General features: G+C 50.1%; 1 protein-coding gene across 5 annotated transcripts in view; it reads right to left on the bottom strand.

Moving 5' to 3' along the window:
- Positions 1 to 25,953, bottom strand: part of zfhx3b (zinc finger homeobox 3b) — a 170,162-nt gene that overhangs the window by 41,731 nt on the left and 102,478 nt on the right. For all 5 annotated transcript variants that reach the window (XM_029846549.1, XM_029846548.1, XM_029846550.1 and 2 more), the window contains one exon: positions 4,849 to 5,080. In XM_029846549.1, coding sequence (XP_029702409.1) covers positions 4,849 to 5,080 — 232 coding nt within the window. The remainder of the gene's footprint in view (positions 1 to 4,848; positions 5,081 to 25,953) is intronic.

Genomic DNA, 25,953 nt, shown 5'->3' on the forward strand with positions numbered 1-25,953 from the left:
TTAATTAGCATATTCAGCCGCTGCACTGGCCGCGCTGGAGCCAGCGTTCCAGGCAGGCTTCTGCATCTGCTTAAACCTTTCAACACATCCAGCCCCATATTGCAATTGCGCAGAATAAGTATGGAAAAATGAGAACAAATAAAGATACGATAACTGGCGGTTCATATCCCGTATTCAGACTTTATGAAGGTAAAGAAGGTCAGCGGCCAGGAAACCGGCTGTTTCCAGCCCCGCGTTTCCAACAGGCGACAGATGAGACGGAGCGTTTCAAGCTGCACGCAGCGACAGAAGCCCTCTGTTTGCATGTTCACGGGGACACTTTTGCTCAGAAACATGGAGACGTTTTAGCAACTGTTCTCCCGTTAGCCAGAGGGAACTGTTGTTTTTGATGAAATCTTTAATATCCGTCGTAATTCTGGGGTTATGGCTGACGCTGGCGAAGCATCGGCGAGCTCCAGCAGAGAATAAAGCTGATCTTTGGGCCCACGTGATTTATGTTTTTGGCTAAAAGGCAAGATAGTTTCTTTTTTTTTTTTTAAAGAATAATTACATCATATCTGCTCGCTGTCAACCCCCCATCAGGTGAATCAGTAATTAATATAAAACCATCGCCCTTCCTCCTCTGCGTGACATCGTCCTGGTGCATCTGATGTACCTGAGTGGCAGAGACACGACTGCAGTTATAATTAAACTCATCTCAGACGTGACGTCTTTGTCACCTCATCTATCCTTTCATCCACACCCTGCACCCGTCTGTCTGGAAGTGCAGACTTCCGGCCCTCACCCCTGACTGACAGCCCCCCCGGAGACTGCGGTCACTCCGCCTGACTGACACAATGGGCAGCAGGGTTACTGAATCCCCCCCCCATGCGAGCCCCTCACATCCCACCTCTGCTCCAATATCCAGCAGCAAAAGCCTCCGCGCCCGAAAATAGAACTCATTAACAGGTGTAGTAAGCACAAATGGGACGACTGTTTCCTGATGGACCGTCTATCTTTTTTGGATCAGCTTTCAAGAGGAGCATCTGATAGTGACAAGAGAGAGGGACGCCAATATTAATCTGCGCCGCCAGGCTGCTCTGGGGGAGATGATGGCAGCGAGCGCCTCACCCGCGGCCTGATTCTAAACACCTGCGAACGTGCAACATGGAATCTGGTGCACGTTTCCACCTGCGTGATGTAACTGATGCTGAAATCAAGCACAGGATGTGAACGCGTGCAGAGCTGAGGGCTCTGGGTTCACCTCAGCGGGGGGTCGGGGGGGCTTTTAACTAGTCTTGGCTCATTTTCTGGATCACTTTCGGAACCGTCTCATCTTTCCGTATGACATCGCCCATCTTTTATCTGCCGCTGCTGCCGAGCTGGGCAGAGCGGAACCCAGAGTTTGCCCCCCCCCCCCCCCTTCCCGCCTGGAGGCGAAGCCGTCCCGTGTTTACAGAGGAGGGCTCAGCAGTCGTATTTATTCACAGCCTCGCTGAGAACAGAGAGCCGGCTTTCTCATCAGCTCGCTATTACAGGATGACCCGGGGAAGGATTTCATACCAAGGTAGCCCATAAAGCAGGAAGAGCGAGGGGGGGGGACTTGTGTCAGAACCGCGTGGTCACAGGAATGCTGATGCACGACTGGAAAATCTATAAAGCCATCATTTTAGCTTTTTAATAAGCACCCGGTCTTTTGTAATATTTTCAAAATGAAAAGTAAAGTATTTATGAATTTCCTGGCACGTTCGGCGGACAGCAAACAATTTCCTATGGTGCCTCGATGCCCTTCAGCCAGGGATAAGAAGACAAGCGACTGATGGAGGCCTGGCTGAGCTGCGGGCCCTCTGGGGCCCTACTCATCCAGGCCTCTGCTCTTCTCATCCTCATATCCACTCTGCATCACTGGAGCAATAACAGCCTTTATTAAAAGCGTATTGCAGCCGTGTCTGTCTATGCAACTTACTTTCAGATTGGCCATAATGTGGCCTGTAGAAAGGGTCTGGTGGTTAGGGGCAACAATATCCTGTTTCTGGAAAGGTTTACTTTGCATTTTAACAAGCATGAATAAAGGAGGACATTCCAGAAATGGCTACCGTCTGTTTGGCTCCTGCCTGTGGGGAGCAAAAGCTCCAGAATATGGCCCTCGCATGCCATCAGAGCGTGGCCGGGCTCACGGCTGATTTTTACCTGGCTTTAGCAGCTTTAGCATAGCTACAGGACCTGCTATGGTAGCAAAAGGGGAGGGAAAGGTCTGCAAGCACATTTCAGAGGAGGTGGTGAATGTCAACACACTAACAACAAAGAGAATACTGTCATCTTAAAAGGGGTTTATATGCATGATTTAGCAAAGAATTTAAGTGGGGAGGGAAAAATAATACTTCTTTTTTTCATTTTTATTGCCCCTGAAAGTGCACCCCTTTTAGCAAAGCAAGCAGTGGATCTTAAATCAGATACTGTTATTATGCAGTCACTTTTATGCCTCCTTTCATCACATTTGCATTTATTAATGCACTCAGCTTCCCTTGTCCAGTTTCTCAAAATGGCCATTAAAAGTAACACTATTAGCAGGAAGCTAATAATAGTTTCACTTACAGCCTCTCATGGTGTGGCCGATGAAACGGCTGCAGAGTCAAAGTAAGATAACCCCCCAACCCTCCCCAAGTCGGTCTTTGCCCTCAAATAAATGTCTCTCCGTCTGTGCAGACAGGAGACGAGGACTTGTGGCTGGCCAGGCGTTCCCAGTCCTCTTCTTCCCATGCCTCTGAGACTCACAGACAGGGATTTCCTCCTGCGATGAGAGCCAAGCCGTCACAGCCCAGCGATCAAGGGCCTGCCATCTGTGACTGAGGCAGATTTACAGCGGGAGCTAATCCACACTGTCAGCCACGTTTGTTCTCCACCTCTGCCTCCTCCAGACGCGTCCAACTAAACGCACCCGCGCGCCACGAAAACTTTGCACGTCTGCGCTTCTCTCCCAAAACCCGCACCGGGATCTAAGTCTCTTCGCTCCAAGTCTTGTTTATGTTCCTGAGATGATAATAGGTTGTCGCCTTCAACACTCGCGGCTGGTGCCGGCTGGTTTAAGTTAGCTACTCGGGGAATTCTGCTCACAGGGCAGCTGTGTGGGGCTGGGCTCCCTCAAGGCCCCCCTCGCTTCTAAACGCTTGAAGGGTTAAATAAGACAAATGGAGGTCAGGCAACAGAGCAACATGCCTAAGCAGCACATTTTCAGTGTGTGCGAGAACTAAAACAATGCATGTGTTTAGCCCTGCATTAGCCTAATTGGAAAAAGCCTACAGGACACACGTGGCCCACAGTTTCTACGAGCCGCTTTCTAATATCATTATTTTTAAATATATAACACAGCAGCCAGCTCTGAAAGCGCCACATGCACTCATTCCGTGGAAGGAGTTGGCTGCTGACAAAGATCCTTACTTTGTGCTCTGCGGACGCACGTGCGCGGTGATAGAACAGCAGCGGGGACGGTTGTCTCAGTGACCCGGGGATACAGGGGCAACTTTGTGTTTACAGGTCAGCCAGTGAGCAGCCATTTTAGCAACGTTGCCCCGACCACAGAGAGTCAGAGCAACATTTAAAAAAAAGAAAAGAAGGCAACTTTGCTGGAATGATTCTGGTTGTGATGGGTGGAGCCAGGATGGTCACATGTGCGGCGGATGATGCTGAAGGGTGGAATTTCTACTGCGAGACGGGGAGGGAGCAACGCTGAGTCAGCACCGACAGAGTCGACTGCGAAGGTTTCGAAGGGTAAAAACGCAGGGAGGGGTCGGCCGAGGACGAGGAATAAACTCCGGGATCCAAAGGTGTGATCGCATTATGATATTAAACAATCTAACGTGACTTATGGGATGTTTCCCTGTCGGTTCCTGCAGGTGCCGGCCCTGACGCGACTCCAGCATCTCCACTACGAGGCAGCACAACAACTCCCCCCAACCCTTTTAACCTAAATGGCCCTTCCTCTTGCCTCCGCATGTTCACTTGTCCACTGTACTGTAGTCATTAACATATTTGAAGTGCAGCGAGCAGAAAGCTTAATTGTCCCTAATTGCTCCGCTAAATATGTTCTCTAATGATTTGCCTCAGATCTGTGACTGCTTTTTGTGCAATTTCCCGGCCACTGGCTTCATTATCCATGCCTCCTTAGAACAAAGCGCCTTTACAGGCCGGCCCCCACCCCCCCTCTTCTCCACTTGCATAACACAGACAGCAAGTATGTGTGCGAGGGAAGTAATGGCTGCTCTTGGAGGGACGCACAATAGAGCCCCTTGTCAGGGCGCGGGAGTTAAAGTGATTGGAAAACCAAATCTGTGCTGCGAAAGAGTGTTAATTGACCACAGCTCACTCTTCCTAATCAGGCTATAATAAACGAGCAGTGGGGACACTTTGTTTCAGTCACGCCGCTGTTGTTGTTGCCGCGTCTGTTTTTGTGGCGCTCTTGTTGTTGACGCAGCTGCCGCTGCTGTTGGGCTCCTCCTCCTCCTAATGTGGCCTTAATGCCCCGTCCCAATACGCCTTCAATAGCTGAAAGGACATTAACGGGGACCTCTGCCGTCGCCGCGGCAGCCGGGCTTTGTAGGGACGTTTTATGTGGAGAACATGGACGGGCCTAGAGTGATATCGAAATAAAATAATAACAAAAGCAGGTGGGGGGGGGCATTTTAATTCTAGCTCAAATCAATAGTGTTTGTTCACCGTCCTAATTGAGAACAGCAGGACCGTTGCCGACACCATGAATAATATGTCTTGAAGGGTTGGACAGGAGGAACTAAAAAGAGGACGGAACGCACACAAACGCACACAAAACCGGCACAACTACAGGATGGAGACGGGGGGGGGGCGGGGTCTGACCTGTGTCGGAAGAAGGGCATTTGCGAATGGTGAAGATGGAGCCGAGGTCCTCCTCGTCCTCGGGGAGGCCCTTCTGCAAGCGCTGGAGTTTCCTGAGGCTCTCGCTGCGTTGGTGCTTCATGGAGCGCACATGCTGGATCAGGTTGAGCTTGGCCTTGGTGGAGTAGTTGCACAGCACGCAGTGGTAGTAGCAGGCATCACCCTCCACCGCGTTCTCGTGCTGCTGCAGGTGCTGTGGGAGGTGATGGAGGGAGAGAGAGCGAGGGAGGGAGGGAGGGAGGGAGGGAGGGAGAACCAGGAAGAAGTTATTGCAGATGGCAGATCGCTGGCCAGGCACCGCTGACTCACTTTTGCTCAAACAGCTGACAAATGAACAAATCAATTCCCAATCACGGCCACGTTGTTTAACACCCAGACCTCTTCCACTTCAGGACAACTGTTTGGACTGCGCACTTTGTCTCCGTGAGTGTCTGAATCAGCCGCCTAACGGGGCAGGAGAGGCCCGGGAGGCGCACAAATCTCAGGGGCCCGAGGGTGGGTAGGAATCACGTCAGCCACCCTTCAGAAGTCCACAGCCTCAGAGACAGAAGGGAACATTGATCCCCTTCACTCACCAGAAGCCTCCTGTCTCTGAAAAGGAAACTCCAAACATCTGCTTTTTTCACGCATGGGATGCTTAATATTGATCACGGTGTGTTAAATCCTCGCTCTCTCATAGAGACGGAGAAGCAAAGGCGGGGGGGTAAAGAGGGATTTAGCACATTCTCAAAGAAGCTGGAACATTCCACGCTGGGGGACAGCATTCCCAGTACGGGAAACCAGCAAAGGTATTGACCCGTCGACCCCAGAACCGTCCTCCAGGACCCGCCGGCGGGCCTTTTCCAGCCTCCAGAGCCGCGGCGTCAACGCGCCGAGCGTCCTGTGGCGACACCGTACCTCCACGAGCTCTTGTCACATCAGAGAGCTGCAGTCTAATTACCTCCTGCACGGCTCAATCAATGATCCAAGGCCAACACCATGTGACTGGGCCCAGTGCGAGCAACAGCGTTATTGACCACTGTCCAAAAGCATCACGGCGATCGCTCCTGCATGTTTATATCACCAGTGGCAGCCCCAGTACGGCCACTGGCGTCACGCTCCTCAAACGCTGTTCCTAACATCTGTTCTTCAGAGATCTCTGACAGCAGCAAAGTGTTTTAACGTGTTTTATAGGCTTATCCAGAAATTGTTGACCCGAATCTGGAATAACGAACAAAGTTGACGGAGTTTTATGCCGGTTTGGCCGGGAAAAAAATAACAACAGTGAAAGGTGAGGCCATTTAGCATCTAATTCTGGGGCTGATGGGCCAGAGGGAAAAAAAAGAGGTCATAACAATATTATAGCTCCTCTAAAATGCTCTTGTCCTTTTCTCCTAATGCTTAATTTTCTGGCAATAATGTAATATTGCTGTGGGGTTTTCGGAGCTATTGTGTTTCATTCTCTTCGGTTTCATATTTTTCACTTCTACACCTAAAACGCACATTAAGACATCGCTTCCAGGAAAAGTAATACCATTTCCCCCCCCTCCCTTCTTTTTGTAAGCTGAACAGCCCGGTGTAATAGAGTTATTAGGTGACTGCAAAAGGCTGTGTCTCTGCGTGCTCTCCTTCCTCGCCTCGTTTTAAAGACGCGCATGATGTCATAAAGAGGTGTTTCTGGATGCCGCTGAGTCGAGCCGTCATCCTCCCTTTCCTCTTTGCGCAAATATTATATCATAGCTGAGAGAGAGGCATCGCGAGCAGATTCAGATATGGATCACACTAAATACATCACGCAGACGGTTGTTAGTCAGAGCAGATGTCTTAAATTAAAAAATGAGGAAAATAGAAAATGACTCAAGGCTCCAAAAATCTACCAGAAGGCAAAAAAAAAAAAAAAAAAAAGACAGCACCTGACCAAATCTTCAAAGGTAGTCTAGGGAGGTAGGGGGAAAAAATCCTCTGGGTTTTATAGTTCTCATAAAAAGCAAAGAGTTTATATACCAATGAACCCTCGACGGCTTGCCCCAGAATTGACCATAATTCACTATAAAGCTGACCGGCTGGTAAACCGGCCTGGACAGAGCCAGATCTGCATGTAGCGAACCGTTCCACCTGTAAACCCCTGGCTTTTACCAGCACGCCACTGGCAGCCACCCAAAGCAGTCCGGGCCATTCCAGAGTCAGCGGATGAAGTAAGAGATGGAACGGATGAAGTGACCTCTACTTGTTTGGTGGTGCGGAGAATTAAGAGCGCTGCCGAGGACGCGGGGTGCTCATGAGGAAGAAAACAACCCCCCGCTTCTAATCACATACATATTCTCAAGCAGAGACTCTGGCTGGCAGTTATCCAGTCCTCAGATTGTATCAGAGCCCATTCAAGGTAGAGACACGTACACTCCCGGTTCACCACATTCACACGCATGCACATGCGTTAAACGTGAAACACAATAATGCATTAGACAAGGCCCATGTCTGTTTCCTATGAACCTGCAATGAAGCCCCGGGTTGATAAATCACCTCCAACTGGAGTGTAGGAATTTGGCGGCTTAATGAAAAAGTCATGTTGAGCTGGGAGGGGTTGGTCGGCATGGCTCTGGGGGTTTCTAAACACCCTGCTGAGGCCCCAACTGGAGCGGAGCTGCAGAACATAAAAGGGGGAAGCTGGCCAGGTCAGTGGCATGGATTCAATACTGCTGAACTGTCTGGGAATTTACGGCGGTCGTTTATTCGATTCAGCTGAGCGTGTAGAAAAGTGCGACCGCCTTGTATTCCACGATGTTCTCAACATGGCACTGAAAACACACCGTGTGTATGTGTGTGATGGAGGAAGTTGTGTTTGATTCAGGAGGCAACATGTTAAGGTGATCTCAAGGCGTCCGCATGTTGTAGCTTTCCATTAGATACGAGTCAGAATCGCTAATTTTACCCTAAATGAGACGTTTTAATACTCATTTACATTAATGATGATGGATTTTTCCCACTGAAATAGCCTCCTCTCGTCCCTTTTTCTAATGTAGTGGTTTTCCTGGTTTGAAAAGGCGACCGTGGCTTTTAAAACCTCTCTTCCGTGGAGCACCTTATCTCCTCCTGTGGAGGCTGGAGCAGTGCTCGCTGCTTTTTCAGGTAAAGAGGGACAGGGGCGGTGTGGGCACCACCCCATCCTCTCTCTCATATCTCCACGGCGCACCTTGCCCTCTGAGTGGGCAATACAGGCCTGTATCAGTTTCACCACCCACCCGGAGAGCCGCATACATCTGCATTTCCATCCACTTAAATGCAAAGTAAAAGTGCACCTTTAACACGGAACAGTGTGGTTGCTGAGTGAGCTCAACTAACACAAGATAGAGGTGGGTATTACTGGAAGTGTTGGATGGGAGTCAGAGCCAGTAATTCTAAAAGAATGGCTCCCAACGGAGACTTATGGTAAAGCATGGACACGCAATAAACATGCACACAAAGAGATCAGAAATGTCCACGCACACATTCCATTACAACCGTACGGTAATGTCCACCATTAAATTTGGCAGTGCTTTTAATACAAAATTAATGCATTAAAACGGATCACTATCTGGGAGCTGAATAGCCGAGACAGGTGCCAAATTGTGTGAGTGCAACCGTCTCCGCCCAAACCGAAAGTCAACGTAGGGGCGTGCGTGTACCGGGGTGGCGGGGGTGGATGGGGGGGGCATCACAAAGGGCTAAACCTATAAAAGCTGGAGTCAGGTTCTCTTACTCAAGCCTATAAACTAACTCCAGACATGGTAGAAAAAGTGGACCAGCGCATTAGTAATTCAAACACGCTGACGTCATGGCGGTAACTTTAACCAATGAGGTAACTGTGCGATTCTGAACGTGTCTGCTGGGCTGTAAAACACACCAGAGGCCAAAGAGCCGCACTCTCCCTCCTTGACAACCGAGGCGACCGCGGAAGGAGCGCAGCCGAGCACGTGTTGCTGTCCTCACGCGTCCAAGAGGAACATCTGAAACACGGAGGCGCCAGATCTGCAGCTTAGAAATCCGGACTCAATTAAACCTGTAAACCTGCTACTTTTTATTGTGATATTCCTCCCGGCTGTTGTGTGACTTTACTTCCGCAGACCTGCTCACTGGGATTCCCCTGGAATCCAAGGAGGTTTTCTTGGGAAAGCAAAGTCAAAGTGGCTGCAGCCAGCGAGCGAGGGAGCGCGAGTAGCCGTGATTCCCTGCCTGCCAGCAGCGTGAACAAGGGCTCCTAACCGCAGAGGCCCCACTGGGTGCCAAACACAGCGAATGCTTTGAATTAGCCACTGCAGGCTGAAACATGCCTTAAAGTTAGTTTGTGGCTTAAATGGACTGTGTATTCCAGGCCCGGAGTGCTTACCGGCTGTTTCAGGAAACTCATCCTCACCTGTGCGCTTTATTCCACCTCACATTCCCTAATCCCCGCCAACCTCCCACTGCATCCTGTCCCTCCGTCTCAAAGCCCATAATGTGTTAAGGTGCTTCCTTCGCTGGAGAAATGATCCATCACTAGCGGTGAATCAAAAAACAGGCCGCATATTTGTCTCCGGGAGGAAAGACGGGAAAGAAAACGGGGAGCCGGCGAGGTAAAGACGGATGGCTGGAGGTGTCCCTGGAGAGGAGGACTTACCATGGGTCTGGAACAAAGCAGCCCAGGAGGGGGTGGCGGACGCACTCCAAGACAATACGAGCGCCGGCGCTTTCCACCCACCACTTGTACGTACTCTAACATTAAATAAGGCAATAATTATTGAATTCCATTTGAATGAGTAAGATGCTGGAAAGTAAACAAAGGGAACATAATTGCAAAGGGAAGCCAATCAATGCAGGCAGTCATTTGGGCCGTGTTGATTGCGCAGGCCGCCGTTTGTGCCTGGAACGCTCGCGTCGCCGTGACAAACCCGAGGTGAGCTAAGAGGAGCCCGCGTGTGTGCGAGTGTGTGACGAGGAGCTGAGTAACACACTCTTCCAACGCGCGCGCACAAAACAAAACAAGAGTTGGGTAATCCCTCCTTCAATAAGGACCCAGGGCTCCAAACAATAGCTCTGGATCAGCTGATCAATGTTTCCACATAATTCATGTGTGAGTCGCTGCCTTTGAAGGGGGGGGGGGGTAGAAAGATCAATGCCATGTGTTGTGATAACGAGCCTGGGTCTATGCCCACAGGAGCCCCACGCTGGTGTCCAGGGTCGCGCTCATTAACAACATTTGGACGAACATGGCCGTGCATACGTAACGGGCCCGTCTAACCACGGCGGCGAGGCGCCGGCCAATTAACCGCTTTAACCTCCCGCCTCATTTCGGGAGTCGCGCGCCGGGAGGAGCTCGGCCTCGGTCGGCACGGCGGGTCTGGCTGCAGGAGGCGCGGGCAGGGCAGAGCCACAGGTGCGCCCAAAACAACTGTTACAGCGCCCTGATTACACGCCTGCTGGTGGAGAACCATCTGGAAATGGGCGAATCAGGACCTGCCCCGGCCCTTCTCGCCATTAACCACAGCGCTGCGTCAACATCACAACCCTCCATTTTGGACGGCGGGGACGGTAATTATTTTAACTGTGCTACTAGGAAGAAAAACATGTTTATGATATTGTTGTCTCAGCTGAAGCGGCAGACTCAGATCAAGAGTGAAAAATGGGATTCAGATTTTGTTATTCTGAAAATAAACATAAACAGCAAATAGAGCACATATATTAGGAGTTCTATAGCATGTTATCATTCATCTTCTATACATGATTTACATGCAATTCAGCATGAAATATAATCTCAAAGTTGTCTCTAATCAGCTAAAATTGGGTTCTGAACAGACCTAGAGACAAGTCCCAAGTGGACACGGCTGTCCTGAAGGTCACTGTCAGGTCAGTAGGTCAAAGGTAGGGGACTGGGTGCCTCAACACACACTGGGCAAAGATTCCGTGCTCCATCTCACAGAGCCGATTCAATGCTGCGTTTCTAATAGAAGACAGAATTAGTGGTAGCCGTCGTTGTCTTTGTCATAGCTAGTTACACTGCAGGTCCTGGCGTCTACATGCAACATGCTGAACTTAAATCTACTATTTAGTGAACCTGTGTTGTTTCAGGGAGCTCCTGCAAAAGGAGCTAGCATAAAAAAAGCTGGTTGAATGGAGAATGAGGAATAAAAAAGTCCTGGGCCAATAAGAGGGACATTCTGAGTCTGGGGAATAAAAGGTTTTGTATTAAGATACAGGCAAACACCACTTGTAATGATTAAAGCGGGCAGCAGGAATTAAATTCCGAGCAGGAACATTACCCAAACACAATTAGTCCTTGAGAACAAACACCACGCTATGCTGTGAATGCAGATGCATCGGCGTATCACTGCGAGGGGGCAGCCAGCACACGTCAACAGCAGTCTGGAGGGAAACTTAAAACGTCCCCTCGACAAGCTTTGGTGGCTGTGACCTAGAAAAAGCCGGAGCTTTTCCCATGACCAGCAGCGGTCCTGGCTGGACCGCCCCGCAGCTAACGAGCCCGCTGCCCCAGCTGATCTCCCGCTGCACCCCTTCCTTCTCCAACGTAACCCAGAGAGCGGAGACAAAACACACTCTCCTCCAGCTTGTATCATCCAGCTTTCACCTCTGGTGTTCTCAATTTAGTCGTGTAAATATTTCATTACCACGTAATTGGTTGCTGCTCCAGGCTACGAAATAAAACCGCGAGAGCTGAAACAATGTACGTTTGACTATCTGTATCTAATTTTATGTAAAATTCATAGGAACGCGTTTTGCAAGAGGGCTTCTGGGCTCCCATAGGGGGAAATGTTTGGTTTTTCACGCGCTGCCCTCACAGAAGCTCACCAGAGACGCCAACTAATTAAAAACAGTGATGATGTGCTCTGCTCGTGTCAATATTGAAGCCAGTCTTACGCACCGATCTTTATTAGCAGCACTGCGCTGACAAAAGGAGCAACGTGGCCTTTGAGAGGTCCTCTTCTTAAAATGAAATTTACCGGGGTGGAGTGGGGTTGAGTGGAGGTGAATGTACAGAGTGGGCCTATATGTGGGCTTATTTCCACAGAACGTGAAGTACCGAGTTGGAGTGTAAATGCTGTTGAGGGTTCTTCAAACAATTCAAACACCAAACACCCACCAGTTTCAACTCTTCCAAAATGTGCACCTGAAAAGCTCCAACTTTGAAGAGGAAAACCGTGACTCGGCACTTTTGGTGCGTAGACGTCCTGCGACGGTGAAAATCTGGGCGCTCCCTTTGGGTTTTTACTTTTGGAATGTTGGGATTTGCACACATCATCCCAGTGACGTCTGTTCATTAAGCAGTCGTTTGTTTTAAAGGAACAACGGGACCAAAGCAAATTTCCACTCATCATCTCTGTGCTGTCAGCGCTCCGCAGCAGAACGGCATTTTCCATAACAGTGTCAAAACTCATCGTGGCACCGCACAGTCCATCTGTTTCTGTCCCAGGAAAAACCGTATTGACGTGCGTCTGGGGGAGCGAGCGCGGTCCAAAGTTCATTTACAACACTTTTAGTTTCCTGGTGAGCAGAGCAGCCTTTACTACTACTCCTATTACATTGGTTTTTTTTCTTAAATCACACATTAGTCATATTTCTTCCTTAAAAAGACAGACGTATTTCCAGCTAATGAATGTTTTCTAATTTCCGACACAACCTGCTACATGCTGCCGTGCCAACATGTCATAAAACAGCACATTGTGAACAGGGGTGATTAGGGCATAAAGAGGTGACATAGCATCAGTAAAAGCCATATCAGAGGCTTGTTTTGGTCGAAAAAAGACCCGTTTTGGACGAAATTGGTAATATTGCTGAGGAAATTATATTACCAGTTGCACATTTACTACCGAATCGTCCAATAATGATTATAGGAATGGTCTGATTTCCCCAACCAGAACCCCAGCTTCCCAGGAGTAAAGCTAGCCCGTTCACTGATCGCTATATGGCTAAAGCTAGCATCCTATTTCTGAACTGGGTCATTCTGTTGGGCTACCTCATTAGCAAAAGAAAAATCATATAACTGCACTTTCCATAAAAATGAAACAAAAGTGCTCATTGATCAGCGCGATCGATTCCGGATCAATAACCTAAACCCTCATCATTCCCAGTGAAGCCTAATTGCGGCTGAGATATAGCTGTCATCACAAAAAATCAAACACAGAGTGGACTAATTGGAAGGGGTAGGGGTGGGATATTGCTCTGGTTATGCTGGCAAAAAGCTTTGTGAAGCCCCAGAAAGACCTGGACAGCCAGTCAGCGACGCTTCCCAAAATAACCGCTCACGCCATTAGCAAGTGTCACCGTAGAGGTCACTGCGCTGCCCGTTCGGGGACATTTAATATTGGGAATAGCGAGCTGCCAACCAAGAGGGCTTTGTACCCCCCCCGCGCAACTTCTGCAAGGCAGGACAAAACATGACACCAAGGCCCGATTTCACGGGACAGCTTCTGATTTTAAGGTAACGTCTTAGCGAGATGGGCTCTTTGATGCTAATCGAGCTAAAGTTTTAGGAAAAAAAAGAATCTTGTGAAACGAGTGGCAGCTGGGATGGATATAAGCCATACACACCGGCGTGCTGGCGCTCTTCCTGGCCAGGCCGCGCCACGCTGCGCTCACTTGTGTGGAAAAAATGCCCAACTATTCTTCAAAGCTTCCCACTTTTCCCCTTCCTGTTTATTGATCACACAGAGCTCTTGTTCAGTAATTGTGTGGTAGATCAAGCATGGTAAGCATTAATCTCAACCCCGGGAGGAAAGTGTTAAAGGTAAAGCCTGCTGCAGAATGCATAATTACGGAGCGGCGCTCGGCCGGGGGAGAGCGATACTCCTCCCTCTCACGTTTCTCACACACACTGCCTGCCTGCGCAACCAGAGGCGGCAGAGAGCGACAGAGAGGGGTTGTCGGAGAGCAACGGGAAGTGGATACAGTTTCTAACCACCTCTTACTCCCGCCCTCTACTCTCGCAATCCTTTCTCCCTCTCAGTGCATTCCCAACCAAAGTGCCGGGGGCGCCATGCTTGTAAAGAAACCACAGCCTTTTGAGTGCCTCTTGTATTTACAAACGGAGGCATGTTGGAATCAAAGGAATTACCACATGACATAACACATTAAACAGTTGGCAGATTGAGAATTTATAGACTGAACAGATAGTTACTGTGGTGAGCAGGAGCGCTCCCACTGCAGGATACGGTTTAGTGAGCCGCACTACCGGGAGACTAACTTACCGAGAGCAGAGAAGAGGACAGGAGTCAGACGCGGCAGCTCCCTCCTCTCCTGTCATTCGCTTCGCCTCTTAACACAACAGCTCGGGCTTCACTCCAGGTGGAGACAGCTATCACTTTCCCATCAACTTCCTGTTGCCTCTTGTCTCTCCGCCTCCCCCTTTTTTTTCTCTCTTCTTCTTCTTCTTCTCAACACCCTCTCTCCCTAGCTGCACAACTTGGCTCTCTGTGCCATCTTTGAAGAAACACAAGGCTCTAACCCCTCCTTCCTGCCCCCCCATCAGCTGAATTACCAAAATCTGCCTTTCAGAGAATTTCTACCCCCTTCTGAATCCTCCCCCTCTTCCCCGCGTTGCTGCTCTGCGCAATCTCACCTCAGTTTTTTATTTCGCCCTCATCAGCGGGGGAACTAAAAATAAATGATGAATGGAATATGATATTTTAAAGCCTTATCTCTTAGCTGTTCTTACAGGGGAATAATAGGGTAGTTAATCCTGCAGATCCTACTCAAATTGATTAATCAGCACATGCGGACAATCAAATAAATGATTAATATTCTCCAGTCCTGTGGTTGGACAGTTACCCCTGAAACCATCAGTAATAATTCAGTAAGCCTTCACAGACCACAGGCTGCAGCTAGTCAGCCTCACTCAGCATCATCCGTCTGATGTTCAGCAGGACTTCAACTGCTCCACCAGAAATTCAGAGACATCTGCAGTCCGCCCCCCACCCAAGTCTGCCCCCCCCCCACCCCAGCGTCTGTCCACCTGACCATGTAAACATATCTAAACATGCTACACACCATTGTTATGGAGGGAGAGCCATGAACTGGACCGTGGGGGGGGGGGGAGAATGTCTCCAGCTGACAGACAGACAGGTTGACTGAGGCTCCTTTAGGAGCACATTTAACACCCCCCCCCACCCCCTTTCTGGCTTTTGAGTGCAAACTCTGGGTGAACCTTGTGTCTGAAGGCGGCCAGAGAGCCTTTGGAGCAGCGAGCGAGAGCTGATGACCTGTGTGTAAGTGGAAGGACACAAATAACCGCGTGAGGAAGAAGAGCGATATTAATGCGACGACAACAAGGTGTCGTCCAACTGGAGCAATCCGAGAGCTTCTGGCAGCCGACGCCAAAATAGACAGACTGATCCGGGGAACGGCGAGGAGGACAGTCACGCACGGGTGCCAGTGAAAATGTTTTTGAGCGACGGCCAAGCTCACGGCCGACGTCTCGTGCAAAGCGTCCAGATACTTGTGAACATGTCGGGGACGGATGCTCCTGATCTCTGTCGCTCCTGTGGAAGAAATTCCAGATTTGCTTCTCCAGAAGTCCTTTAAAAACAGCGCAACAGAGGCAGACCTGCTAGCAGTGCGGGTGAGGGGAGGGCAGAGTGGTGGGGGGGGGGGGTCCACACCAAAACAGACCTTCATTATTTCCCATTACCTGCACCATTCTGCCCATTCTGCTCGTCAGCCATCTTCATCTCGTCCCGCCACCATTTCTGGCTCTTCTGCATTTGCAAAAAACCCGAGCGAGACAAATATGTGCGTGTATGTGTGTTTGTCCTTGTGTGTGTGTGCGTGGGGGGGGTAAGGTAAACAGAACTTGTAGGTGTGGAATGTCTTGGTCTACGGTGCCGTGGCCTCCTCTGTCGGAGCTCTATTGCGACACACACGCCCTATGGAGCACACATATCGGCCCTGGTGCCTGCTGGGAATTGGAGTTTTTGCTGTGAGACTCCACGATGCTTTGCCATGGTTCTTATATGCAGCTTTATATTTAATACATTTGATCGGGGCGTGCAGGCGGGGGCGAGCAGCAGCCCCAGCTTATACTCTCCACTTTGATCTCTTTCCTGGGTCCGCTGTTTATATATCAGCCACACAAATATTTATGAGCCCACGAGGAAAATGGCTTGTCTGGTTTGTATCTGTGCCCCCCCCCCTCCACCCCCCGTGCTGCGTTCCCTCCCCGTCCTTGCGGTTGATGTGCGGATGAGGCCACAGCGTGAGTGCACAGGCCCCAGGCCACATCCATCATAGCTGCTCCGGCTCTGGCTATTGTGTGGCCCGAGAGAAAGCTGCCCCAACTCAACCAAGTAGCAGGAGGGGAAGAAAAAAACACATTTAGCACTAATGAGGGGAAGAAAGAGGAGGAAAAACCTGCAGGAAGCAACTGGAGCTTCTTTATATGAATTTGTGGTCTCAGGAAACCACAAAAATCGCATATGTTCGACTTTGGATGCATTAGCAGATCAATTCATTAACAGGGCCGTGTTCAATAGTTATGACCCATGACTCCCTTTGGGGTCACCTATCAGGCCTGTATCTTTACCTATCAGGCACCAGGTCCCCCCCCCCCCAGCTCTGACCTCCTGGATCAGCCTGATTAGCAACAAATACATCAACCATGGAAGCAGGTAAGTATTCTGATGTTGGCCCTCAGTCCACCGCCAGAAAGGAAGGAAAAAGAAATCTAGTTTTGTCTAAGTTGACCTCCAATGGGAAGGGGGGGTGGGAGGGGGGGATGGGGGGGTGCCTGTTGCCACTCTGACAGCGCAAACGGACAAAATCGCACAATCCACATAGCAGAATCTGCAGAAGGGAACGTAACTGGATGGTCGACCACGGGACCCGACACGCCGCGCGGATGGATGTGAAGATAGTGCTCCTTGTCTGTGCACGTGTGCACGTGTGCGTGCGTAAAGGCCCATGAACCAGCAGTATACACGCAAGTCTGTGGGCAGGGATGGAGGCGGGGGGGCTGGAGAGCGGCTGGTCGTGAGGGGACTGGCTTGTGGATCGATGCAGTGATTGGCAGTTAATGGCTTTTCCTGTTCTGCCCTGGTGACCCCGGCCTGACGGCTGTTGCCCCTGATCCGAGGTGGCAGTTGCCGTTTGATTTTCATACTCGGACCTCCCGACGGCTCCCGACGGCTTCATCGCGTCTCATCACTGTGAGGTGGGGTTGGATACGGCAGGGTGGGGTCTGCTCTCGACCTTCCGCTGGGCAGATGTCGGGACGGCTCTTTATGAACAACCGTAATAAACTACAGAAAAGGTCGTTCACAAACGCCGCGTATCCAAACAATGATCCAAATCCGCTTGTGCCGAAGGCCGCCTGCGTCTCTGTCCCGCCTTTCAGCATGGAAATGAATCCATTCATCATTTGAATAATACTTTGCATCCCCGATATCGAAATCTCCCGTTCCAACGTTAACAGCTCCCAGAGTTCTCGTTGAAACAGAAGCCGTGCAGACGGCCCTTATGGCTCAAATTATTCCAACATGACTATTCCAACCCAAGACGCATAAATTTAGGAAATTCCTATCTAGTGACAGAGATAGCCCATCTGCAGGATGGAACCATGTTTGAATTATTCAGCGCTCTTTAATTTTAGGGCGAGTGTTGATTGAATGTGGTGACATTATTAAAAACGAGTTTGTGGTGCTGGCAGGAGAAGCAGAGAGGGATTAGACTGTGCAGTCTGGTGGTGAGCTCAGTGGCTGTGGAGGCTTCCTCTGCTGTCTGCATGAAGAACAGGGGCCTCTGTAAATCAGCTCAGGGCCTGCAGAGGGCTTCCTGCAGCAGCAGCGGCGACGCTGCTCTCGCTGGACAAACGTCTGCACCTCTGCTGATTAAAACCCTGCGTCAGAGGAGACGAGCTCAAAACTAAAACGCACGCGTTTGCCTGCCCCCCCCCCCCCCCCCCCCGCGAGGCTATGCTGCTCCGTCTATTCTGGGCATCGCTCATGAAGGAATGCGAAGGCCATAAAGTATCAGTGCCCTTGAGAAGCTGAAGAGCATTCTTGTTCCCAACCCTTAAAGCTGTCTCTCTTTTCACTCGCTATCGCTTGTTCACCTCCGACGCGGAGCACCGACGCGGAGCACCCACCGACGGCACCTCTTCGTTTAAGAGCATTACTGCCGATCCAAAAAAGACGAGGAGCTTCTTTCGTAATAGTCATCCGATGAAACGTGAGCTCCTCGGCTCCGCCGCCTTGTTTTTTCCATTCTTCCCGTTTGAGGAGATTCGGCGCGCTTTCTCTGCTCGTCGTTTCAAAAAGTGGTGATGAGAAAACAAGATGCACAGCGATCGTTTTCCGGAGCCCCTAATAGAAACCACATGACACCTCAGTCTGCATCGCTTAATTACAAAAGGATGAAACCTTCTCCTCTACATCTGGAGAAAACATCGTCTGTGAACACTGATAGATTTACAGCTCCCCGTTCTAACCCTGAACTCCGGCACACAGCAATTAGTCCAAAACACGGATAGACAACCAGCGCTATGAAGTTGCGGGCTAGCGAGGGCCTCAGAGGCCCCGTCTTTCAAATAAAACACTCTGCAGGAAGAAGTTCTGCAGGAAATCGGGAGACGGATCATTTTAATTCCAACCTCAGTGGTCACGGGGAGGTGAGTCCGGCGCGCTTCGCCTCAAATTCCCCGCCTGTAACCCGTCCAGGAGAGGCGGCGCGCTCGCGGGCGTCGGCGTCTCTCTGACCCGGCGCCAGCGACTAAACAGCCAATGGCAATCAAGCGAGGAATCGCTGAAGTTCTGCGATCCGCGTAATCAATGCACCACAAAATGGAAATACCCCGGGGGCAGTTTTGTTGTGAGGAAACATCCGGGAAAAAACCCAGACGCTCCGCGCTCAGTGCGGGAGCTGTGGTGATAACGAGCGCGGCGTGGATCACGCGGGAGCCGTGTGCTACATGGCAACCATCTACCGTCCGAGCTTCAACACCGCGTAGCGCTTCCTAACTTGACCATCATTACGTGGCGGATGACTTGCCACGGGGAATAAAACAACAGCCAGAACCACGTCTCCAACATTCTGTACGATTTATTTGTCCCAGGACTCCACTCTGTATCCCGATCCAAACAGACCGGCGCTCCCAGCGTGCTCGTCCTGGCACCTGACACCTCTCCGCCTGCCCTCAGCTGTCTCTTCGCTCTACCTCGCTGCAGAACGCCGAACCTCGGCGCTGAGTAGTTGTGTGGCCCCGACCACTCAGAGAGCATTAATCTGTTGGCTTAGCCCCTGATGTATTGATGGCGCGGAGCCGGCCCAGCTACCGTCCTCCATCCCTTCAGCTTAGCATCCATGTAGCACCGCAGGAGCCGCTGCCGACCTGCCAGTTGTCACTGTTGCTCTTTTGAATGACGACAGGTCGTGACATTGACATGGAGCATCTGGGGGTAGGGGGGGGGGGGGGGGTGCTAACAATCCGATCCATTGTGTGACTGAGTTACAATAACATACTCAGTTGCAATAAATGTCTGAATGTTTGAAGTGCCAATTCCTGATGCTCTCGCCTTGAAAAAGTGATACGAGACGGGAGAAAATCCTTGATTACACGGGTTAATCCAGCGTCGGTGGTCTTCAGAAAGAGGCTGATCTCGAGCTCTGCGGGACGTTTTCTGCCCTTTAAACAATAGCCCCCCATCTCTCCTGAATACAAAAACGAGGCCTTCGTTTTAAAGACGTGCGGAGGCGAGTCTAAAAACCATCGTGAGCAATCGTAGACCCGCTCGTTTCAGCTGAGATTCCGAGTTCTCGCTGCTCTGGGATGGTGGAAGCAGATGGGTTGAAGCCACGTAGATGTTTAAATTTTCCTCATGATTGAATTAAAGATACCCAAGCCTCAACAGATCGCTGGAGACCACCCACCGGTCTACGTTTTGCTCCGACTTGCTTTGGGGAGTATTTGTTTGAGTTATTTTTATCAACACGGGGCAATAAGGAAGGGGGAATACGGTCGGAACAAAAGAGGGACCCTGGTCGGAGGAACAAATCCTTATCAGGAACATTCATCAGGGCCAGTGTTAGTAATACCAACCACTGCATATCAAACAGGAATGGTGTTATCTTTCCTTTAATAACTCACACAGGCCATAAAAAGTGAGCTAGCATCCAACTCCGAGCTCGCACTGAAACATCTGCTAACTTCTCCACACGTTCCCTCTTTATGAGCTCAGTGCAGAGCCGCTGCGGAGGGCTGGAACACACTGAGCTCTTTCTTCTCTGACAACTGTGGTAAACAGCCACAGATAAAAAGCTGGGAAGAGACCAGTCGAGCAGATTGCTGCCAACCCCTCGTCTTTGACTGTCACTTTGTAAATCGCGGCAACACCCGCAGCGGCGCAGTTGCACGCCGAGCCCAATCAGCAGCCGCAGCAGCAGCAGCTGCTGTGCCACAGGTCAGAGCCCGACCCTCGTTCCCCTCTCAAAGGGTGGGAGCTAGAAAAGTTGTGAAATTCTTGCACGCTGCCAAACACTAAGCCCTTCTACCCCCCCCCCCCCCCCCGCTCGTCTGACAGCCTCTTTCTCCGGTCCAGCCTTTGTTTTGTTTTTTTGCTGCGCGCCACTCCCTCCTCGACCCGCCCACCGCTCCGACTTCCCGAGACGAGTTTTTAGGTACGGATTTGATCCGGAACCCTGCGGGCGACGTCCAGTAGAGCTTCTACTGGGTCCCACGCAGAATTCTGAGCGAACCAGAGGATGAAACCTCCACGAGCAATTAAAATGATACATTTCTTGAGCTTTATGTTGTCATTTGTGGCACTTTAGATGACTAGATTGCTCTCTCTCCTCCTCCTCCTTCCTTTACGGTATGTGTGTGTGTGTGTGTGTGTGTGCATTCACAGGCCTGTGCATGTGAAAGGAGAGAATGGGCTGTCTCCCAGGATGTGCAGCGAGCGCTTTATTAGAGCGGTAGTACCAGTAAATCAGAGCTCAGCTCTTCCTGGAAGTGCTGCAACCTTTCCCACTGAGCACTATTACTGAACAATCATAGGCTAGCCATGATAATTAGCAGAGTATCTATCCATCCAACCCTCCTGTCGCCCCCCCCCATCCCCTTTCTCCTGTCTCTTTCTCCATCATGCTCCTATTAACCTCTTCTATCAAATGTCTGGAAGTATCAGCTGAGTGAATGATGCCAGATGCTGTTTTGCAAACTCTCGATTCGTGACACAGTTTCTGTCCCGAGAGCTGATTTTTTTTTCTTCTTCCCCAGCTGCTTCAGTAACAGTCGTGGTTTGGGCGTCGTGACGTAAGGCGGCTTCATTCAGGAAACAGACGGGCCGGTCGTGTCATCTATCAGGTATTTAGGCTGCGTCTGAGGCCCGAGATGGACGGACGCTTTATTCTTCCCCGGCAAAAGTGCTCTCAGATCATTAAAACGAGCGCCGAGACGTTTTCCATGATGACCGTGGCGATTTGTGGGAAACCTCGTCTGTAATCTCCTCTCTCAAAGTTTGCAAGGCACGCAACAACTTCATTTGCTCCCAAAGCTGTTTGTGTGACCCGGAGTTCAACTCCAATAACAGAGGCGTCTTAAATGCAACAGCCTACGGACACGGAGGACTGCAGCCAGTTCTGACCCTCGGGTCATCACGCGTCGGATCATGGGCGAAACACCTCAGCTCCACTTCCTGCGTGCAGCCCTTCCTGTACTACCTCGTTTCCTCCATCATGTGTCACTGTGATTATTTGGTCTTGGCCGAGTGTAAATGTTTCGGTGTTCTTTGGGGTTGGATTGAAGGGCAAAATAAGCACGGTTGCTTTCTCTCGCATACAGATGCACGCCGTTTGTCACCGGGCCAGCTGGGCCCCACTTAGCCGCTAGGTTAGCGCAGTTAAAAATACCGAACACGTGTCCGACGGCCTCTCGCCACAAAGTGAAGCGGAGCGTGCGTGAACGAGGGTGTGTGTCACCCGCTGGCTCAACAGACCGGGACAAAGGACGGCAGAGGCGAGGGTGACGGCGCTTTGTTGTCTGACCGTTCCCCATCTGATAGTAACGGCACTTTCTGCCTTTCTTTCCATGGCCAAGCGGCATCTGGAGTGGATTTTGTGCGAGCAGACACCGAGGAACATGATTACACTCAGCTAACTGCGCTCTAAACTGATTATGCATGTGCCAAGCTAATGGACTACATTTGCAAGAGGAAAAATAACATCAAATCAATCTCAATTACCGCCGATTGCACTGGCCCCCGAGACAAGGAAGGTAGCCAGCGAAAGCCCCATGCCACCCCCACCCACCCCCCCTTTCTCCCAACCCTTGACTGGAACCTAAGGCCTGTGGTGGCTTTGGTTAGGCTCCACCCTTTCTGCCTGGCCAGGGGAGCCAAGGGAGCCTGGGAGCTGGAGTTTTCCGACTCATCTCACCTCAGCGCTGAGACACAGCCAAGATCCACTAATGATCCAAGGGCCGAATGTGTTTATCACATGTGTGGTTACGTGTAAAAGGACAAAACAGAAGCCCGAGTAAATCACTGAAAATACCCCGACACAAGAGGCCGACAGCTCCATCCTCTCGTGTTCAGAAGGGACCAATGAATGAGACGCATGTGGAATAAGAAGGAGCAGAAGTTAGCTTTGGAGCGCAGGAGTGCGCTGGCAGAGGTACACGGCGCTCATAATGGGCATCTTTCAACCCAGGGCCCGGCACATGGGGGGAGACGCCATCACCCCCCAGCGTGTGGCGGTCACCGCGGTCCGGGTGACTCGCTGAATCTTTCTGTGATCTTTTGGAACATTCCAATACATGGGGCAGTGGGGGGGGTATTTTTAGAAAGCCCTAATATGGGCCGCATACCACAGACTCTCAAATTATCCCATCCAGCTTAGGCCTCAGTTTAAACCTTCCTTTTTAATTCCAGTAATTATAGGCTCCAATTTATATGGAGCTATGCACACAAAGAGCCTGTTTAATGCAAGCCAGTTTGATTTGGGAAAAGTGTCCCAACTGTCTCCCACATTTTGCCTTCTGTTTGTGCTGACTTGATGATTTTTTTTTTCCCTAAAAAGGTTCAAAATTGTGCTATTTCAGCCTGATTTATTCCGGGAGGAATAAACAAATGGTGGTTTTACTTTCCTTCTTTACATCAAACCTCGCGCTGGCTCTGCAGGCCCGTGGGCCACTGGTGGGCTCCATGCTGGGCCGTATATCTTTAGGGACGCTAAATCAAACGGGATATGAGGAGCCAGTGGGTCTCACAGCCATGCACTTGGTGTCTGTTAATCACAATTGTCAGTCATAAAATAGCGCAATAATTCATGCCAACTGCATAACATCTGCGTTTCCGAGCGCCGTCTCAGATGACGGAAGCCCGTTAGGACCACGGTGGTCTCGAGATGAGACAAAAAGGTAATTTCTGGACAAACCCGCACACTCTTACTCTGAATATCAATTGGTTTAAAGAAATATGGAGCCATCTTAAGAGGCTTAAGGCTTAAAAAATGATCACGCCTGGATGTGTTGTACATAGTTAATCCCCCTTAGCCGGAGCTGCAGTGTGACATATTTCTCCTCTCTTTTAAAACTCTTGTGCAGTAAAACAGACAGGAGGGGAATCAAGTCTGTTTCCCTTTTGCCTTTGGGGCACATGGCAAAGCGCAGAGCGCGAAGGATAATGTAATAGAAATGGCGCCTGTCCTGTGAGGCAAAAACAAAAGGTGTGAGGATCAAACAATATGAGGGGAGCCCATCTAATTTGATCTAATATAAAAGGATCTTTGGAATTTGGGCCAGTGGATGAAAGACAATGGCCCTGAGTTGGTAGAACAGAGATGTACCTCAAAGCTAACTGAACACGTTTAGCATGTAGCATACCCAGTTTCCTCACCATAAGAGACAGTAAACTGAATCTAATATATATAAATATATATATATATAGGGAACGGCAGATTGTTAGCTTATCAAACTTTACCGTTTCTTTGGGTGTCCCCTTATATCAATCTGTCATCTTCTAAACCGCGCCGTGAATAATATGCACTATACTAGCATGTGCTTGGTGCTATGCTAGGTTTAACGTGCTAGCAAAATGGGGACTGATATAATGCAAGTAAAGGAAATGCAGCCTGAAGTGCTGCTCTCTCCTGGGAAAAGTGTCAGTAACAACAGCTCCAAAAGTTTGCACTGTCAGAGCCGTGGAAGGAAAAATACTGTTGTTGTTGCTATTACTCCTCCAAGATTTGGAGAAGGCCTGACTGATCAATTCTGCTGCTTTAGAAGCTACAATTAGCAGTTTCCCTGCATTTTCTGTCAGCTTTGGCTCTGTCTGATTGTGCAGTTTTCCCCTTTTAACTGCATTTCCCTGGTTGGCTCAGGCAATGTTTGATCTGTGGAAATGAGTCTGTTATGCTGGAAGGCCAAACCGATGCCGCGCGTGAAACAGAAACGTCGAGTTCTCGAGGCCGTAGTCGGCTGTAAAACATCACCCAAGAAACTGATGCTGTGCTGCAATTACTGACAGGCCTGATGAGAAACAGCAGCAGCTCTGATATATTCTAGATGCACCACCTGTATAAATTAGCGACTATGTATTCCTGCTACAATGCTTGAACCCCTATTTCAACACAAAGTCCACGTGAACAGGAAATCTGTATGCTAGCCCCGTGTTTCTCAGGGATCATCAATTACGCTGGATAATTTAAAAACAAAAAACCCCCAAAACCTTTCTTCTTAGAAACAGGCAGGGGATGGCGGTAGAAACGTGCCGAATATTGGAAATGTTTGAGTAGTCTTCCTTGTTGGGAGACTACACAGCACGCTAGCTTGGTTCAAACGAAGGGGTTATTACTTGGAGGCATTAAGTGTTCTCTGTCCGACTCTGGATCTACGTCTTCATCCAGTATTGTTATGTCAGCGCCCGCGTGGCTTCAGTTGTCTGCGTTGTGTGTGTGTACAGCTATGCCAGGTCGGGTAAAGTGCAGAGAGGATGAAGCCGCAGACACACGGGATAGGTACCTAAGTGGAATCAGGCCCGTTAGATTTATGGCCATTTGTTCGGAGAGTGTTCATCCATTGGCTATTATGGAATGATTAGAGGAGAAGGTGAAGCTCCAAGTCCAGCAAAAATCAATAAGGCTGTCGAGAACGATTCAGCCATTCCCGCTCCGAGGAGTATTAGCACCAAACCTCTGTCTCCTTGCACTTGTTCATTCGTCTCCAAGTGATTCTCCCGTAAGCCGGCTTCACCTGCAGCGTTCTCCTGGTGGTGGCCCCGCCTCTGCTGGACTCCCGGGAAGGTGCCGCGCTGCCCGGCTATCATGCAGCCTCTGAATCCACAAACTACGGAGCGGAATCCCCAAACTACGGAGCAGAATCCACAAACTACGGAGCGGAATCCCCAAACTACGGAGCGGAATCCACACACTATGGAGCGGAATCCACACACTACGGAGCGGAATCCACAAACTACGGAGCAGAATCCCCAAACTATGGAGCAGAATCCCCAAACTATGGAGCAGAATCCACAAACTACAGAGCAGAATCCCCAAACTATGGAGCAGAATCCACAAACTACGGAGCGGAATCCACAAACTACGGAGCAGAATCCCCAAACTATGGAGCAGAATCCACAAACTACGGAGCGGAATCCACAAACTACGGAGCAGAATCCCCAAACTATGGAGCAGAATCCACAAACTACGGAGCAGAATCCACAAACTACGGAGCAGAATCCACAAACTATGGAGCGGAATCCACAAACTACGGAGCGGAATCCACAAACTATGGAGCGGAATCCACAAACTACGGAGCGGAATCCCCAAACTATGGAGCGGAATCCACAAACTACGGAGCAGAATCCACAAACTATGGAGCAGAATCCACAAACTACAGAGCGGAATCCACAAACTACGGAGCAGAATCCCCAAACTATGGAGCAGAATCCACAAACTACGGAGCGGAATCCACAAACTACGGAGCAGAATCCCCAAACTATGGAGCGGAATCCCCAAACTACGGAGCGGAATCCACAAACTACGGAGCAGAATCCACAAACTACAGAGCGGAATCCACAAACTACGGAGCGGAATCCCCAAACTATGGAGCAGAATCCACAAACTACGGAGCGG

This window comes from Takifugu rubripes, chromosome 13 (assembly GCF_901000725.2).
Source record: "Takifugu rubripes chromosome 13, fTakRub1.2, whole genome shotgun sequence".
NCBI classification, from domain to species: Eukaryota; Metazoa; Chordata; class Actinopteri; order Tetraodontiformes; family Tetraodontidae; genus Takifugu; species Takifugu rubripes.